The sequence below is a fragment of the Leopardus geoffroyi genome, chromosome B3 (assembly GCF_018350155.1).
Source record: "Leopardus geoffroyi isolate Oge1 chromosome B3, O.geoffroyi_Oge1_pat1.0, whole genome shotgun sequence".
NCBI lineage: Eukaryota > Metazoa > Chordata > Mammalia > Carnivora > Felidae > Leopardus > Leopardus geoffroyi.
The window spans coordinates 70515746-70532788 of NC_059337.1; the positions used below are offsets into that span (position 1 = coordinate 70515746).

At 35.3% G+C, this 17043-nt stretch overlaps 2 protein-coding genes across 2 annotated transcripts; both read right to left on the reverse strand.

Annotated features, from left to right (window-relative positions):
• Positions 1 to 256: 256 nt before the first annotated feature.
• LOC123582210 (olfactory receptor 4L1) lies at positions 257 to 1189 on the reverse strand. Its single transcript, XM_045448465.1, has one exon. The coding sequence runs from the start codon at positions 1184 to 1186 to the stop codon at positions 257 to 259; it is 930 nt and encodes a 309-aa protein (XP_045304421.1). The 5' UTR covers positions 1187 to 1189.
• A 14217-nt stretch (positions 1190 to 15406) lies between these two features.
• On the reverse strand, positions 15407 to 16361 carry LOC123583663 (olfactory receptor 4K13-like). Its single transcript, XM_045450810.1, has one exon. It carries the CDS (start codon positions 16358 to 16360, stop codon positions 15407 to 15409), a length of 954 nt encoding a protein of 317 aa, XP_045306766.1. The 5' UTR covers position 16361.
• Positions 16362 to 17043: the final 682 nt, after the last annotated feature.

Below are 17043 nucleotides of genomic sequence, written 5' to 3' on the forward strand. Positions count from 1 at the left end.
CAAGTCATGATTTCACAGTTCGTGGTTTCAAGCCCCACATCAGGCTCTGTCCTGACAGCTCAGAGCTTAGAGCCTGCTTCAGATTTTATGTATCCCTCTCTCTCTGCCCTTCTCCCACTCATGCTCTGTCTCTCTCTCTCTGTCAGAAATAAACATTAAAAAATTATATATATATATATATATATATATATATATATATATATATATATATATATATATATATAGTGTGTTCAAGTCTAAGAGTTTTATAAGAGTTCTATGTGGAGATAACATTTTGGAACTGTAATTTTCTCATGGCCTCTTTCATTTTCTGATTTCTCAGGGTATAAATAATAGGATTTAGTAAGGGTGTGAAAACAGTGTAAAATACAGCAAGGACTTTATTTCCTGAGAAGCTATTGAATGGCCAGGCATAGATAAAAATACAAGGTCCAAAGAACAGAGTGACCACAATCATGTGTGCAGACAGTGTGGACAGTGCCTTGGAGAGGCCTCCTGATGATTTTTGTTGTACGGTGATCAGGATGACAATGTAAGAGACAAGAAGGAGGATGAAACAGATGAATGAGAGCAGCCCACTATCAGCAATGACAAATAATTCCAGGGTATATGTTTCCATACAAGCAAGCTTAATCACAAGGGGAAGGTCACAAAATATATTGTCTATGACATTGGGACCACAGAAAGGCAAGTTTACTGTTAATACCATCTGGCTCATGGTGTGTATAAAACCAATTATCCATGAAAGTATCATAAACCCACTCAGCAGCCTGTGGCTCATGATTGTCCTGTAGTGCAGGGGTTTACATATGGCTACATATCTGTCAAAGGCCATAGCTATCAAAAGAGTCATCTCAGCACCCCCAAAGAAGTGCATAAAGAACATCTGAGTCATGCAGCCCCATATGGAGATGATCTTGTGTTCACTGAGTAAGTCTGTGATCATCTTGGGTGTGGTGACTGTGGAGAGACACATGTCCAAAAAAGAGAGGTTTCCAAGGAGGAAGTACATGGGAGAATGAAGGGTGGAACTAAATGTCACTGTGACCATAATGAGAACATTCCCCAACACAGTAGCACTGTAGATTAAGGAGAATGTTACAAAGAAGAAAATCTGAAGTTCCCATTGTCCAGAAAATCCTAGTAAGATAAACTCAGTCACTACAGATCCATTTTTAAGATCCATTTACTTGATTCAGAAAGACTCCAGAAGTTCTTTTATACAAAGAGAATAAAAAAAAAATAAAGCCACATTAGCACTGATGTTTTCCTATTTCTAATTGATGATAATAATTCATATTATGAGAACACATAATCTTAAATATATTGGCATCACTATCTATAATTTGAAATTATTTTATGGGTTATATCATTCTGAAATAATATTCTCATAGTTATGCAGCAATTAAAAAGAATTTGTAAGAATGGAAATTTTATTTTCTATTGTTTTATTTGATCACATGATACTCTTATCAGTTGATCTTGACTCACTAATTTGCTCACTTGCAAAAATTGGATAAGTAGTTACATTAGTATTTATTTTTCCTTTTATTATCACAATTTTCTGTCGCCTCTTGAGATTATGTTAAAACAATATATAAGGAGTATAGAATTCAGAAGATGAGGAAATTGTGTTGTCCTATATCACTGAAGTCATTTTTTAAGGTTATTCTTTATTTCTGAAATAAGTGAAGAAAGTGTATACACACACACACACACACACACACACACACACTCTTAGAGGCTAATTTATACATGAAAGAAAATCTTTATGAACTTCTTTTCCTAATTCCTCATATTACTGTTGTTCATAGTGAGAAGTGTACATGTTCTGTGTAAGTGTATGTAACTGGTAGTTAAGAGGTAATTAGTCAAATGAGTCAACTCTAACATACAGATTTGTTTTTGGTTGTGCCATGTCATACTAAATTGTCTTTACTTAGCTTTTAGACATTGTTCATAGGATCTAGAGTGATCAAAAATAATAACTATTAAGCTATTAGTACGTGCTAAATATTACTGTGTTCTAAGTGTTTCACATACATTAACACATTTAATGCTCAAAGAATCTCATGAGGTGAATATTATGATTATTCTTATTTTGCATATAAGAAAACTATGGCATAGAAATATTTAACGACTTACAGGTACTCAGCTAACAAAGTCAAAGCTGATATTCAAGCCCAGTCAGTCTGATGCCTGAATTTGACCTCATACCAATACACACATTGCCTACAAAGTTAAAGGAATGTATTTTTTATGGTCTAGTCAAGTATTGATTGAATTCATATGTTCCATGTGGTTTCCTTAGGAGGTATAATCATATGGCAGGTATGTTGGAATCCTTCTGTGTTACAGCTAATTACACTGTGTTTTCTTATAGAATGAATGAATGCCCTATGTCTAGAGACAATCTAAAGATACATAATAATGAAGCTAAAAATAGCAGTAAACCAAATAAAAAAACACTTAATTTAGTACATGGTGATGTAACATATTGTAAGAATTTTAAAAGAATGGAGACCAGGGACATCTGGGTGGCTCAGTCAATTAAGCATCCTACTCTTGATTTCGACTCAGGTCATGATCTCAGGGTTTCTGAGTTCGAGCCCTACATGGGGTTGCATGCTGACAGTGTGGAGCTTGCTTGGGATTCCCATTCTCTCTCTGCCCCTCCTCCACATGTTCTCTCTCCCTCTCTCTCTCAAAATAAATAAATAAACTTAAAAAAATGAATGGAGACTAATTCCCAAGGACACTTTTAGATACAGCTTTAAGTTTGGTTGCTGTTATCTTCAAAACATTTAAAAATTAAAAATAATCCCCATGGGAAGAACAAGGCTCAGAGAATACGTGAGGATTTATAGGAAGAAGAGAATAAAGAACAGTGAGTAGGAGGAGTGGTACATTTAGGAAAGGGACTGAATTCAGATATGAAGATGCTTAGGAAGTGTCTGTTCTCTTTTCTCCAATGATCTATAATGTCCTCCTTGTTTTCTTTTCTACTCAGACCCTTGTCAAAATATCCTATCACCATTATCCAACCTTAATTCCCTAAATTTATTTCCTACCTTATATATTTTTAAGAACTGGGCAATGAATACAAATTAGGGAAAATAAAGATGAAAATTATGTTCTTGTTGGTCAACCTCCAGGACACAGAGTGGATGCTGAACGATGACGATGGGTCTGGACAAGCACCCAGAGGACAGCCATGCACCATGCTCTCTTTGAAGGGCTGTGTTACATGATTATCAGGTGAGTGAGCAGGAATTTTACTTTGGAGACCTTTATGACAGTAATTTTAATAGTTATATGCACTTTGGAGAAATGACTGGTTTTGATGATTATCAGATGAAATGAATATGCCAGTTACAATTGGGGATGAATACCTTTGCTACATGGAATTTCATGCCCCATGATACACTGACAACAGAAAAACTTGGATATGAAATTAATACTCTTAAGTGTAATGCAATTAATACAAATAAATCCTAAATTACAGCTTTATTTTGCCCTTTTATTTTATTTGAGAGGGAAAGCTGGCATTCATTTATGTTGTTAGCTTTCCAAGCATTTGTTTCTCTTATTCATCTTCTTCCTTTCTCAAGCAAGTTTTAAAAACTATTTCTTTAGTTCTGTACTTAACATAAATATACCTCTTCTTATGGAGCTAGAGTGTATTATGCTAAGCAAAGTAAGTCAGAGAATGACAAATACCATATGATTTCACTCCTATGTTGAATTTAAGACACAAAATAGATGAACATATGGAAAAGAGGAAAAAGGAAAAAGAGAGAGGAGGCAAACCATAAGAGACTCTTAACAATAGAGAAGAAACTGAAGGTTGATGGAGGGAGGTGGGTGGAGATGGTCTAAATGGGTGATGAGCATTAAAGAGGGTACTTGTTGTGATGAGCACTGGGTGTTATATGTAAGTGATCACTAAATTCTACTATTGAAACCAATATTACACTAAATGTTAACTAATTAGAATTTAAATAAAAACTTGAAAGAACAACAACAAGAAACCCACAAAAAACAAAAAGCCGAAAGAAGTGCCATTAAGGTTGTGAAACTATAAGACCTTTTCTTCCTTCCACAACTTCTCTCTTGACTTGTTATGGTGTTTATTGGCTATTTAATCTCATTCTCAGTAAAAATAATAATAATAATAATAATAATAAAAATATGAATTATTAACATAAAGAAGTATGTAAGTTCTAAGACAAGAAAAGTAATTGCAGCCTCAAAATGTGGGGTTTCTCTATAACTGAAAAGCTGAATGTTGCCTAAGGATCATTTAAAAATGTTTTTCATGAGTTTACTCCCCTTTGTCCATTGATTCTTATTCTCTATGTTCTGCAGGAGACTGTCTTTCTCATCCTAGCCCCACCACTCTGGGGAAACCCCCCTACGCCTCATACCTTAGCACCTAATATCTTTCAGTTCTTCAGGTAGCTTGTCCATTCAGCACTCTTACTGTGCAGATGATCTTACTGTTAGACTCAGTGTGACTGTCTGTCTTCAAGAGAGAACAAGAGTTATTTCTTAAATCAGATATTGAAATTACTACTCTTCCCTATATTTTGTAGTTTTTCTTCTCTTTCTTTTTCATCATACACTAAACCTTAGTAAATACTGTCTCACTGAAGTTTGATATTCTATATCTCAGAGAAAGCTTATCTGGAGAGAATCTGAGCCCAATGCAGGATTCCATAACCTATGCCTTTAGATCTGACATAGTCCACTTCCCCTGATTCCATTCAGCCAGTTCCTGAACTTGACTTGGAATTCCTTTCCTTGACCATTCTTCAGTTATCACCCCAGACTGCTGCTAGGAGGCCATTATATTCTGTCATCTATCTCTCTTCAATTTATAGTATAGTCTTCCTGTGTATCCCTGTATTATTTGCCTAGTTACCTTTTAAGTCAAATAAGGAGCCAAGTCCCATTTCACTTATGTTCAGAACTTTGCACTTTGTTGCAGATACTTGTATAGACTTCTAGCCAATGAGACTCTCCAGGGGAAATTACAATCTTCCAACAGAAATTCTTCTTCTTAATTGTGGCATCAGTTTCATAGCTTTGTGTAGGTTTAACCACTGAAGGGAAAAGGATAGAGGTATTTTGAACCAGTGATCCCATTTTTACAAGAGAATTTATTTTAGAATTTCCTGAAAAGCAAAGTTACTTAAATAAAGTTAAGAATTGAAGACTAGAAAAAGAAAAAAAAAGTGTATAAAGGCAACATAAATGAAAAGAAATAAATTATGTAGTTTAGACAGAGATTCTATTAGTGAAGAAAATTTTCTTCCTCTTCAGTAAGCAATTGTACATTTTATTATAGTTAACTTTTCCTCAATTTATGAGGTGCTTTTGAGGAAACTGATGGTAGAATAATTATATATCAGAGCTGGGAGGGAACTTTGTGATCACTTATTCCCTACACCTTATTTAGTAAATAAAAATCTAGATCCACATAATTAAGTAAATTTCTCAAGTGTTTGATTCAGGACCACCCTAAAGCGATGTGGAATTAGGTGACATTGTGTATGTGTAAGCTCCTGGCCAGGCACAGCCTGAGCACAGAGATGGCGAGTGCTAAATCTGAATCAGTCATGTAAATCCAAGATTGCAATCCTGAGAATTTTCCATATAAAAACCCATTAAGAAAGGAACAAGTCAAGAGGCCCCTGGGTGGCTCAGTTGGTTAAGCATCCAACTCTTGGTTTAGGCTCAGGTCATGATCTCAGGGTTTGTGGGTTTGAGCCCCATGTTTGGGCTCTGTGCTGACAGTGCAGGATCTGCTTGGGATTCTCTCTCTCTCTCTGTCCCTCCCCCACTCACTCTCTCTCAAAATAAATAAACAAATTTAAACAAAAGGAAAGAAGCAACCCAAGACTTGTTTTATTAGGTATTTGGATGTGAGCATTTCTGCTCTTGCTCATGTGTATACAATATATATTACTTAATATAAAAATAATTGATTTATGTAAATATTTCCTTCTCCTTTCATTATGGGCACTTTAATAAAAAATAAAATTTTCAATCTTGACTAATTGTATGTTTTCAAAAATTATGTACACTTATGCTAAAGTACTGAAGGACCTCAAAAACATGCTAAGTAAAAGAAGCAAGACACAAAAGACCACACGTATGATTTTATTATATGAAATGTTTGGTAAACACAAATCTATAGATACAGAAAGTACATTACTACAAAGTGGTCACCTTGAGCTGAGAGTGCATGTAAGCAGGTATGAGTTTTCTTTCTGTGGTGATGAAATGATCTAAAATAAGATTGTGGTGATGGTTGCATAGCTATGTGAAAACAACAATAATTGTTGAAATGTGTATTTAAAACAAGTAAATATCATATTATATGAGTTATGGTCAATAAAACTCAAACTATTATACATTTTTTGCTTTTATTCTTAAGTAAAAGTATCTTTACTATATTAGAGTAGTAATTCTCAATAGTTTTCTGGTTCTATCCAGCTGCTTGTATTCAAATATAGTTCACTATGGAGCAGTCGATGACATAACTGCAGATCTGATATGCCTTAATTTTTAAATTTCTTAATGTCCCCTATTTGAATTTATATTTTTGACTGCCTTATATATTTGGAAAGTCATTATTCTCTTTTTGTTAAGTGGTTTTCTTGATATTTTCCTACTATTTAGAATACTCCTATGAGTTTCCTAAATTATTCACATTTTCCTTCATTTGCCTGCGTATGAACATCTTAGAAGGACTTCTTTTTCCTAAGATCTCATTTGTGTGAGATAAAACTGATGGTCAGTTTTATTCAGAAATTTTCTACCTATTCTGGTCATTAATTCTCCTTTGCCAGCTCCTTCTCCAGCTCTCAGTAGAATGTGCTTATTACATGTCTGTCAGTACCTAAAATGATGAAAATAAAAATATCCCCTTTTCTATGAAAAAATTGAGTTTCCAGCAATTGCCTTGTTTTCAAAGATAGTATGAGTTATCTGGGTGCTCACAATTTACTTTTCTTAATTTCACTCAAAATTGGTAATCACTGAACACCTACTGCCAGGTTTTACTCTTTAGTATCATTTTGAGAGCATATATTCTATACATTTGTATGGAAACTCTTGGTCATAGGTTGTTGTGAAGTAGTAATACAATCTCTCAGTGAGAGAGCATTTGATGTCTCAAAAGCCACAGCCTTTTCCTTCCAGCCAACACAAAATTAAAATACCATCTTCAGTATATTAACCCTCTATTGAATTAGCTCTCTATGACATTTCCACTTACCTGCTCTAAAGGCACAATATGAAGAAAAATGTGTTCAAGGGGTTATTCAAAATTAAAAACCTGCTTTTCACGCTCTGTGATGCTCCATATTATGAATGTATATACTATCGTCTGGTTCTTTTATAAAAATGTGAATCACCTTGGAGGCAGATTTGTTGGAGCTCTGGGAATCCAAATTTCAAGTGGGAATTGTTAGGATACTGAGGCGGCTGCCCTAGCATGACCAGGAGAGATGTTTACACATAATTTCCAGCCCTGCCACATGCTGTCTTTCTCTCTGAGCTTTGGCTTGATTACAATGGACATGAGAGTATTGGTTGATTAGCTGTGCTATAGGAATTGTAGACATCTTTGAATTAGTGGACACTTGCTTTCCCTCATACTACTCCAGTCTATCCTACCCTCCTAACATCTTTGGGTAATTTTTCAGATGAATAATCTCTAGACTTTTCTGAGCATAACATCCCCAACATGAAAATAGATTTCTGTATGTTATAATTTACTATTGACAGCATATAATATGTACAATATTATATCCAGAAAGTAGAAATTTTAAAATAGTTATGCTAAAGTGGTGATGGGCATTAAGGAGGGTGCTTTTCTAGATGAGCACTGGGTGTCATATGTGAGAGATGAATCACTGGGTTCTATTCCTGAAGCCAAGACTACACAGTATGTTAACTAACTTGAATTTAAATTAAAAAACGATTGGCATTATACATTGATAGTATAACTTTTTTTATGCTCACTAAAATTTCAATTATTTTTTATATTTAGGTAATTTGCTATGAGATTTTCAAAAACTGTACGGCACAAAATAGTTTCATAACATTGTCCCTTTACTATAAAATATTGTAGTAAATTCTTGTTATACAAGGTGTTTCTTTTACAAAATTAATAATAATAGATGATCTTGGTGTACTTTGCACCACAGTCTTCAAAGATTGTTTCAATTACTTGCCAAAGAAGATGTCATTAATAACTTTCAAATTGACTGATAACTGTGTCACTTACGTCATAGTCCATTTAATTACAGTCAAATTCACCACTTAACCCATGGCTTAATGTAGATTTCTGTCATAGACATTGCTTTTAGTATGGGATTCATACTAAAAGTCATGAGAGTTTTTTATATACAATTTTTAAAATCACTGATACTTTTGTGTAAAGCAAAACTCCTTTCTGTAGGACATAACTGATTCTATTACAGATCATTAGGTTTCCAAATCATTAAAAGTAGTTTCTATCTACTTTTTGATACTGTTTACTGATAAAGAATGCATTTTATTTGTTGTCATACTGCTCATACTTGCAGAAATGAGTTTTTGGTTCTTTTGCTATTAGTAAGAAACATCCACAACACTTTTTATTGCCTTTAATGAGAAATTTAAAATAATTATTTATTATCCTGCAAGTAATAATATTGCAAAAATTATAGAGTTTTATTTTGTTTTATGTATTGATTTATATATCTATATATGTCTTTTGCTAATTGTGATCACTAGCTAATGTATCAAGGTACAGTATACATTGTCAAGTTCATTGTTTATTATAATGGAAGTAAATCTGTATTACAAAATAATGTTTCTTAATAATTTATATGTTTCTAGCCAGTTTATTATCAGTTCTGATAGCTTGTTGTTCTCTTACTTTGTGATTTAGTTGGCAAAAGTTTATATTATGAGTAAAATTGTCAACTCTATTATTGTATCACAATTTATGTGATTTTTAAAATTAGAATTATCTTCAATGCAAGGCTAATTAGCATAAATCCATTTAAGCTCCTTATAAAGTTTTGGAGAACAAATTAAGTTAAAATAAAATAACATAAACTTTAAGTGTCCCCTTCTTCTATTTTGGCACACCTAAGCTATAATACATAGCAAGGTGTTCAAAGCAAATAACTGCTCTAAATCTCTGTCTTTTGGTTAACTCACATGTTTTCAGATAACTTTAAATATTATATGTAATGTAACCAGGTATTATACAGATTAATTTAGATTACCAAAAAAATCTTAATATTAAATACTGGTAAAGCTTAGTTATCTTTTCCAATTAAAAGAAACAGAAGTAGATGTTCACATTTTTTGCCCTATGCTTGATCAATTGGTTACAGTCAGCTTAAAATGTATTCACTCTCCTTTGGGACAATGGGTTTAAACAACTTTTAATGACTGCTTAATTAACTCTTCTCTTTTGGTTCAACAATGTATTCTGACCCAATTAATACTTCTCTAGGTCCTGTATTTTCTACACTAATAATTCTTTACTCCTTGATTAAATACTCACCCAACGTTATTGGCCAGGGTAAAATTCTATGATTTTTGACATATTCTTTCCCTGTCCTCAAATGTTTAATATTGTCATTTCTATTACTTTACTGTATATTCCTTGTTGGCAGAGTTTGTATTTAGCATTCACTTCTACCCTTAATTTAATTTCTTACTTTTGGTTGATTTATTGAGTGAATTTGCTTTTTGTTCTCTTATATCCTTCAACTCTCTAGTGTTGAATATAGTGTCATTTGATTCCTTCTAAAGAAAATTCTGGGGACAAAATATAGGTATTCTAACTTCAAATTTGTTATTTAGAAGCATAAATATTTATAGTATAGATTATTGCTCTAAGAAATAAGGAAACTCCGTATATGCAACTAGTTCTCAGGTGACTAAAATGAGGCCTTGAAATAGATATTGAATTCAGCAAGTCTCCAACTTTCCTGGGTCCATACTGTATGTCAGAAACCTGTCTGTCCTCAAGGATCACAGAATCTTATTATTCAATACTGATCCCAAATAATCCATTGCTAAGTGTGATGATATGCATGCAATAAATCACACGTTGTTTTATGGAATTTGCAAATTTCTCCTAAAAGAGGTACCTATCCCCAAAGAGGCAACTATGCCTTTAATGATAGGTATTGACTGGCTGCACAAAGAAGCAAGAACAATCTAGCAGAGATAATCATATGTAGGGAGATATGGAAGCATAGACTATTCTGACATATTACGTGAAGAGAAAATAGCAAGTATGTTTGAAGTATATGATAGCTTGGGTCATGAAGAGGGGAGAATTTTTGATGAGGACAGAAAGTTGGGTTAGCATAAGAACTTTTAAGGGCCTTAAAATCAATCAAAGTAGTTTTGAATATATTCTGTAGTTTACGAGGATCTACTAAAATGGTAAAATAGAGACTGAAGAGAAGTGAGTTTTCACAGAGTGATGATAGTAGCACTGTGAGGCCATTAGTGTGTTATTTTAATATTATAGGTATAAAATGATGAAAGTTTGACCTAAGGCCTTGGAGGGTGATGGAGAAGTATTGATTAAGCTGTCAGGTAGAATTATGAAACTTTGGTAACAGAGTGTACATGATTGATGACAGATTGAACAGGGTAAGTAGTGTGTTCCATAACATTGTCTGTAGATTTTCTACATAAGAATCAAATGAGGTAGGGACTTTTGGACTGGCAAAATGGTGGACTCTCTCTCTAACAAAAGGAGAGAAGCTGGTAGACTCTCTCTGCAAGAACAAACACTTTGCTAGTGAAACTTACAGAGAACAATAAATAATGTGGAGTCTCCAGAAAATTGTCCTAGGGCATAGAGAAAATAGAGAAATGATCATTTAAGAAAATCTACTAAATTTTAAGAACAGTGAGTCTAGCTTTTAAGCCACACCATATCCCATGTCTCCTTTCCCTGCCCCCCCCCCCCCAGCTCCATATTCTAGAAACCCTTTTCTACTCTACTGTGGATACTCTGCTCTAGGAACATATGGTCAGGAAGATAGGAATTCTTCCTTTCTGCACAGCTTCCAGTCTAGGGTTGTGGTCTCAGGTTTTACCTTGGAAGGGTATGGACTTAAGTGTTGAAGAAATTCTATTCTAGATGAGCACCAAGGAAATGAAGAGGCTATCTTTCCCCATTCCACACCTACTTACAGGGCAGAGGTTCCACTTACATAAGGTATTCAAAGCAGTCAAACTCAGTGAAACAGAGAATGGTGGTTGCTAGAGTTTGGACAGGAAGTAAATGGGGAGTTGCTGTTCAATGGGTATTTAGTTTCAGTTGTGTAAGATTAATTATTTCAGGAGATCTTCTGTGTAACAGTATACCTCTGGGTAACAATACTATATCATGCACTTAAAAATGTGTCACGAGGGTGCTTCTCATGTCAAGTGTTCTTATCATAGTAATTACTACTACTACTACTACTACTACTACTACTAATAACCAACAACAACCACAACTCTACTCCAGACAGGGCAGGCTCAGAACACTAGGGATCCCTCTCAGCATCCCTATCCTCTAACTTAGTTAGAGTGGAAGTTCATGGCAGAAGGGGCAAGTTGAGATGAACAGGGACTTTGCTCCCCTAGTGCCCACTCATACAGCAGGGATGTCACTGGGAGAAATAGGCTGCCGCCTCTGACCTCAACTCCTATGCAGTGGTACTCAGGTTCTGCACAGAAGGACAGGCATACTATAAATATGAAGAGCTCCATAACTCTACCTGAGGAGGCATGGCTTTATGTGGAATGGAACTTGAAGAGTTCCATTTAAAATTCAATGTCAGAAACAATGGAGCTCTTGGTGAAGAGCAATTAAGAAGGCCCTCATAGCATCACTATACAGATATCAACAAATCACATTGTATGGCACACAGAAGTTTAAAGGATAGAAGCAAAGTGAGAGACACAAGAGAAACTCTACTGGGATCACAATCAACCCATGGGGATAAAGGAGGCTGTGTACATGCAATGGCTGCATCCACTTAGGAGAACTCAGACAAAGGTATGGAGCAGAAATGAAAACATTCTGAAAGCCACACACAGATCTATTAACAAAGGGTGGAAGCTTCAGTGAAACAAGAAGGTTGAGCACAACCTCTAACCCAATATTGTCTGAAAAATAAGCAACACCATACCAAGGGCAACTCCTAGGAAGCCAAGCTTTTAAAAAAGTCACACAAATTCCTGTTAAACTGGAAGACGGTGTGAGTGCCCAAGTCTGTGCACCTCTCAGGAAACACTGGAGAGGGAGCATTCAGCTATTAGTCCCTGACTAAATGTGGGGCAAAATATAATCTCTTTGAACTGTGAGAGCAGCCTCTAAGCCACACTCATGACTACTAGCAAAGGATAACATTCTACCTGGCCTAGGAGACTTAAGCAAAACCAGACCAATAAGTAGCTTATGATGTCCCAAAGGTAACCAAGCTGCAAGGTTAAAAACAAGGACAAAACCTGAGCAGGATCATCAGACGCAACACACTGCAGGGGCAATAAACTTCAGGGTTCCTTCAGCCAAGGAACTAGACACCCAACCAATCAGACAATTTCAAGAACATCAACATTGGAGACGAGAGGGATCAGCAACCAGAGTTGCTAAGATACATTATAAAAAAAATGTCCAATTTTAAGCAAAACTGATGAGACATGTGAAGAAAAACACAATTATGCCCCATATATGAAATAAAAGATCAATAGAAAAATGCTTTTGCAGGGACCCAGATGTTGCATCTCTCAGAAAAAAAAAATTAAAGTAGCAATTATAAATACATTCTGAGAACTAAAGGAAAGCATGTCTAAAGAAGTAGCGGAAGGTATGACAATATCTCATCAAGTAGAGGGTATCAACAAGATATAGAAATTATTTTTTTAATGGAGATTCTGGAGTTGCAGATTACAATAACTCAAATGCAGAAATCACTAGAGAGATGACCCATAGACAGGAGCAGTCAAAGAAAGAAGCAGTGAAGTTGAAGATATATCTATAGCAATTATGCAATCTCAAGAACAGATAGTAAAAAAGAAAATGTGGAAAAGTCAACAGAACCTCAGAAGAATGTGTGACACCATTAAGTGCACCAAATTATATGTAATTATATGCACCAAATTAGGATGTAAATATTTGCTTCTAGATTGAATCATTAAGCTGAACGTGATCTTATTACTTCACGTAGGGAGTGCAGGAAAAATAGCAGCTTTGGGAAGGTAGGTAATTAATTTGGTGTTTACATTTTAGGCTTGAGATGTCTTTGAGATACCCAGGGAACAGCTCAGTGGAAAGTTGAAAATGAAAATTTCACAGCTTAGAAATGAGGAGCAGAAAGGAGAAAATGATATTACTGGGGGTAAGTGTAAACAACAACTACCACCTTGAAGGCTGGATGAGCAAAAGAGGAAGAGACATTACCCAGAATCCCTAAACACTGCTGGGAGGGTGCTGCCATTACTGATGTTGGAATCTCTATCCCATTACTGAGTAAGAATATGCACTTGCACTTGGTGAAGCTTTAGGGGTCTTGGACCCTTCAACCTTACTGATGCTGCTGAGCCCCACAAAGTATTCCTGGAGTCCACGGTTGCCTGATATTGCTGCTGCCAGAGTCCAAAGCAGAGGAATGTAAAGCTTCTGCCTTTTTCTTGCCTTCCAACATCATGTTAGTGTCTTCCACTGATAGAACCTGATAGAAATAAGTTTGCAAGGGAGTTCAGGAAAAGTAATTTTCAGGCTTGTAGCTATGTACTAAAGAGAGAGGACTGTAGAAAAGCTAATATGGGGCAGAGAGTCACCAGAGAAATATTCTGAATCATCCCATTTTGTTGCTTAGACTCCATGCACACCACTCCACCTGTATTTAAATTTCCAATAGAAGATAATTGCTTCAGCTGAAAGATTCATTTGTCCTGCATACAAATTAAGACATTCTCCCCTTTTACTCCAAATGGCAAGCTAGAAGTTCTCATAGCTTCCTATATCCATCTCAGTGTTGTTTGGGATTTCCCCTAGTTTAGTCATAATCCCATAGGAATATTCCATAGCCTAGAGACTAAATGATAAAGTTAATCACCAGCATCTTCTCGGTGAGGAAAAAGAAAGGAAAAAAAGGAATTTTAAATTTCTTTATAAATACACAGTTACCCTAATACATAATTCAGGAGGAAAATATTCTTAATTTCTACAATCATCATTTTATTACTAATGGGTCATGAGACTCAGTTGTCCATGGCTGTCTTCTTTTACTGCCAATTGCTTTCTTCTTTTCTCTTCATCTAATAAGTCTGATGATGATTTTACGTAACTTGGTGGAGTGTATCAAATTTAAAATTTTATTGGGTTATGTCATTCTCATTTATTTTACTTAAAATATACTCATTTACTTTAAATATAATAAATGTGCAGTATTATATTAGCTTCAGGTGTACAATAAATTGATTCAGCAGTTTTATACAGTACTCAATGTTCATCAGGATAAGTGTAGTCACTGTTTGTCACCATAGAATGTTATCTTTGTGCACTGTTGGTGGGAATGTAAATTGATGCAGTCAATGTGGAAAACATTTTCACTTACTTTTATTACTTGAAATGAAAATATTATGAGGCACCACAGAGAATCACTTGAGTCTCATACGTTATCTTCCCTACCCTTTTGAGGAATATTAATCTTAGTGTTGATTAACACCTTGATTATTGGGATCACTGTTTTCAGATAATATGCTTTTCTATTAAATCAGAGGTATGAGGCACTGAAATGGCTCATGACTTTTTATTTTCAGATCAATGGGAAATTTTTTTTTTGCCCTTGTTGGAGTTATTTATTGAGAGCATGTGAAGGAGGGGACAAGAAATAAATTTATGAAAGTTATTAAAATTTAGATAAAAATCTATTATAAAAGCATAGATTTTGAAGTTAGAGTTTGGATCTGATTTTTGGTCTAGTACTTGGAATTTCTGTGGCAATCATTAAATTTTATAATGCTGAGTTTTCCACTGAGAATAATAATATGCCCTATTTTCATCATTGTGAAGTGAAGAGAAAATACATGCTAAGTGCCTCATCCGTGGTTAAAACTCAATAAATAGTTATTTCAAATCTCATTTAGTTTTCAAAAACCTGAAAATTACAACATACATGAATGGGATTATATTGGAAAGGTTTGTGTTTGGATACATAATTCAGGATGTTTTATTGCATATATATGTTGTGTAGGGAAGGATTGCCAGTTCTCAAGATGTGACTTATATTTCATACAAAATCGTATACCTCAGTGTTTTCGGATGATGGTGGTGGCAACAATGACCATGATGTCTTTCATGATTGTAATGTTTCAGTTAAAAGGTCGATCTGGGACTCACATGCTTCTTTATTTTTCTTATTGCTTTTCTCATGTCTTTATTCCTGACTGTGTAGATGATTGGATTTAAAAGGGGAGTAAAAATGGTGTAAAACACAGAAAGGATCTTATCTATGGAGATCTTGCTGAATGGCCATATGTAGATAAAGATGCAAGGTCCAAAGAACAGCACCACCACGGTAATGTGGGCTGAGAGAGTGGACAAAGCCTTGGAAGACCTGGTGGAGGAGCGACGCCGGACAGTAATTAGAATGATGCTATAGGAGATGAACAGAAAGGTGAAGCAGAACAAAGCGAGTAGTCCACTGAATGCAATGACCAATAGCTCCAGGATGTAAGTGTCAGTGCAGGCAAGTCTGATGACCCGAGGCAGATCACAAAAAAAACTATCCACAACATTGGGGCCACAGAATGGTAAAGTCACTGTGAACACCATTTGGCTCATAGTGTGTACAAAACCAGTGGTCCAGGAAAGAAGTGCAAGTCCAATGCAAACATGATGGTTCATGATATTTTTGTAATGGAGAGGTTTGCAAATAGCAATGAATCTATCAATTGCCATGGCTACAAGCAACATCATCTCACTTCCACCTAAAAGGTGAAGGAAGAACATCTGGGCCATGCAGCCTTTATAGGAGATAGCCTTATATTCGCTAATTAGGTTACAGATCATTTTAGGAGTAGCAAAGGAGGCCAGGGACATATCAATAAAGGAGAGGTTGGCCAGCAGGAAGTACATGGGAGAGTGTAATTGAGGGTCCAGTTTTACTACAAAGATAATCATGAGGTTACCTAACACAGTGACTACATAGATAATGGAAAAAAACAAAAATAAGCAAAGCTGTAACTCACGAAACTCTGTGAGGCCCAGCAAAATAAACTCAGACACCATGGAATGATTTTGTTTCTCCATTTGTTTGGTTGTTGGCATATGGTACCTAAAAGCAAAAACAAAGTGAATTAAAGTCTATGAGTTAAAATTGAGAGATGTAATACATATTCACTTAACTTTGCTTCCCATCATCTACTGAAATGTGCAAAAAAAATCAAGTGTTGAACAACACTGAATCCAAATTTTTTAAAAAGAATAAATATAATTTCTTAGCAATGGTTACGAGGAGTTTCTGCCATAAACCAAGATGTTTGAAGAAAATTGAAGCCAGCAATACGTAACTCATATCTGCACTGATCTTAAGAAAAGTGAGTATCTGAGTTGGTGAGAGAATTTAGAGATTCTTTGCCTCCTTTTTAGAATATTTGGTATAGATTTGTTGGTCTCCATAGGAAAAGAAGAGGACGCTTCCATCTCAAAATCTATTTCCACAATGCATAATAGTAAGGGGCATATCAGTGGAGTCCAGCTGTTTTCTAACTGAGAGACAGGACTAAAAACAATGAAATTAAGTAGATGGAATATAGAACATTGAGAATCTAAGAGTCAGTTCGCAAGCTGTTGCTGAAAGTCAGATGAGCAGCAGCAGTATAAACCCTAGGAGTTTTAGACATTTGAGTCTATGGTTGGCCACATGGAGATGGCTTCTCACCTTCTTTTTTCTGTAAGGTGGAAGAAAGGCTCAGATATGTGGGTCTTCTCCAAAGCACTCTGACTTTACC

Coding starts and splice junctions, on each gene's coding strand:
- LOC123583663 (XM_045450810.1), bottom strand. CDS start 16,360: ATGCCAACAACCAAACAAATGGAGAAACAAAATCATTCCATGGTGTCT.
- LOC123582210 (XM_045448465.1), bottom strand. CDS start 1,186: ATGGATCTTAAAAATGGATCTGTAGTGACTGAGTTTATCTTACTAGGA.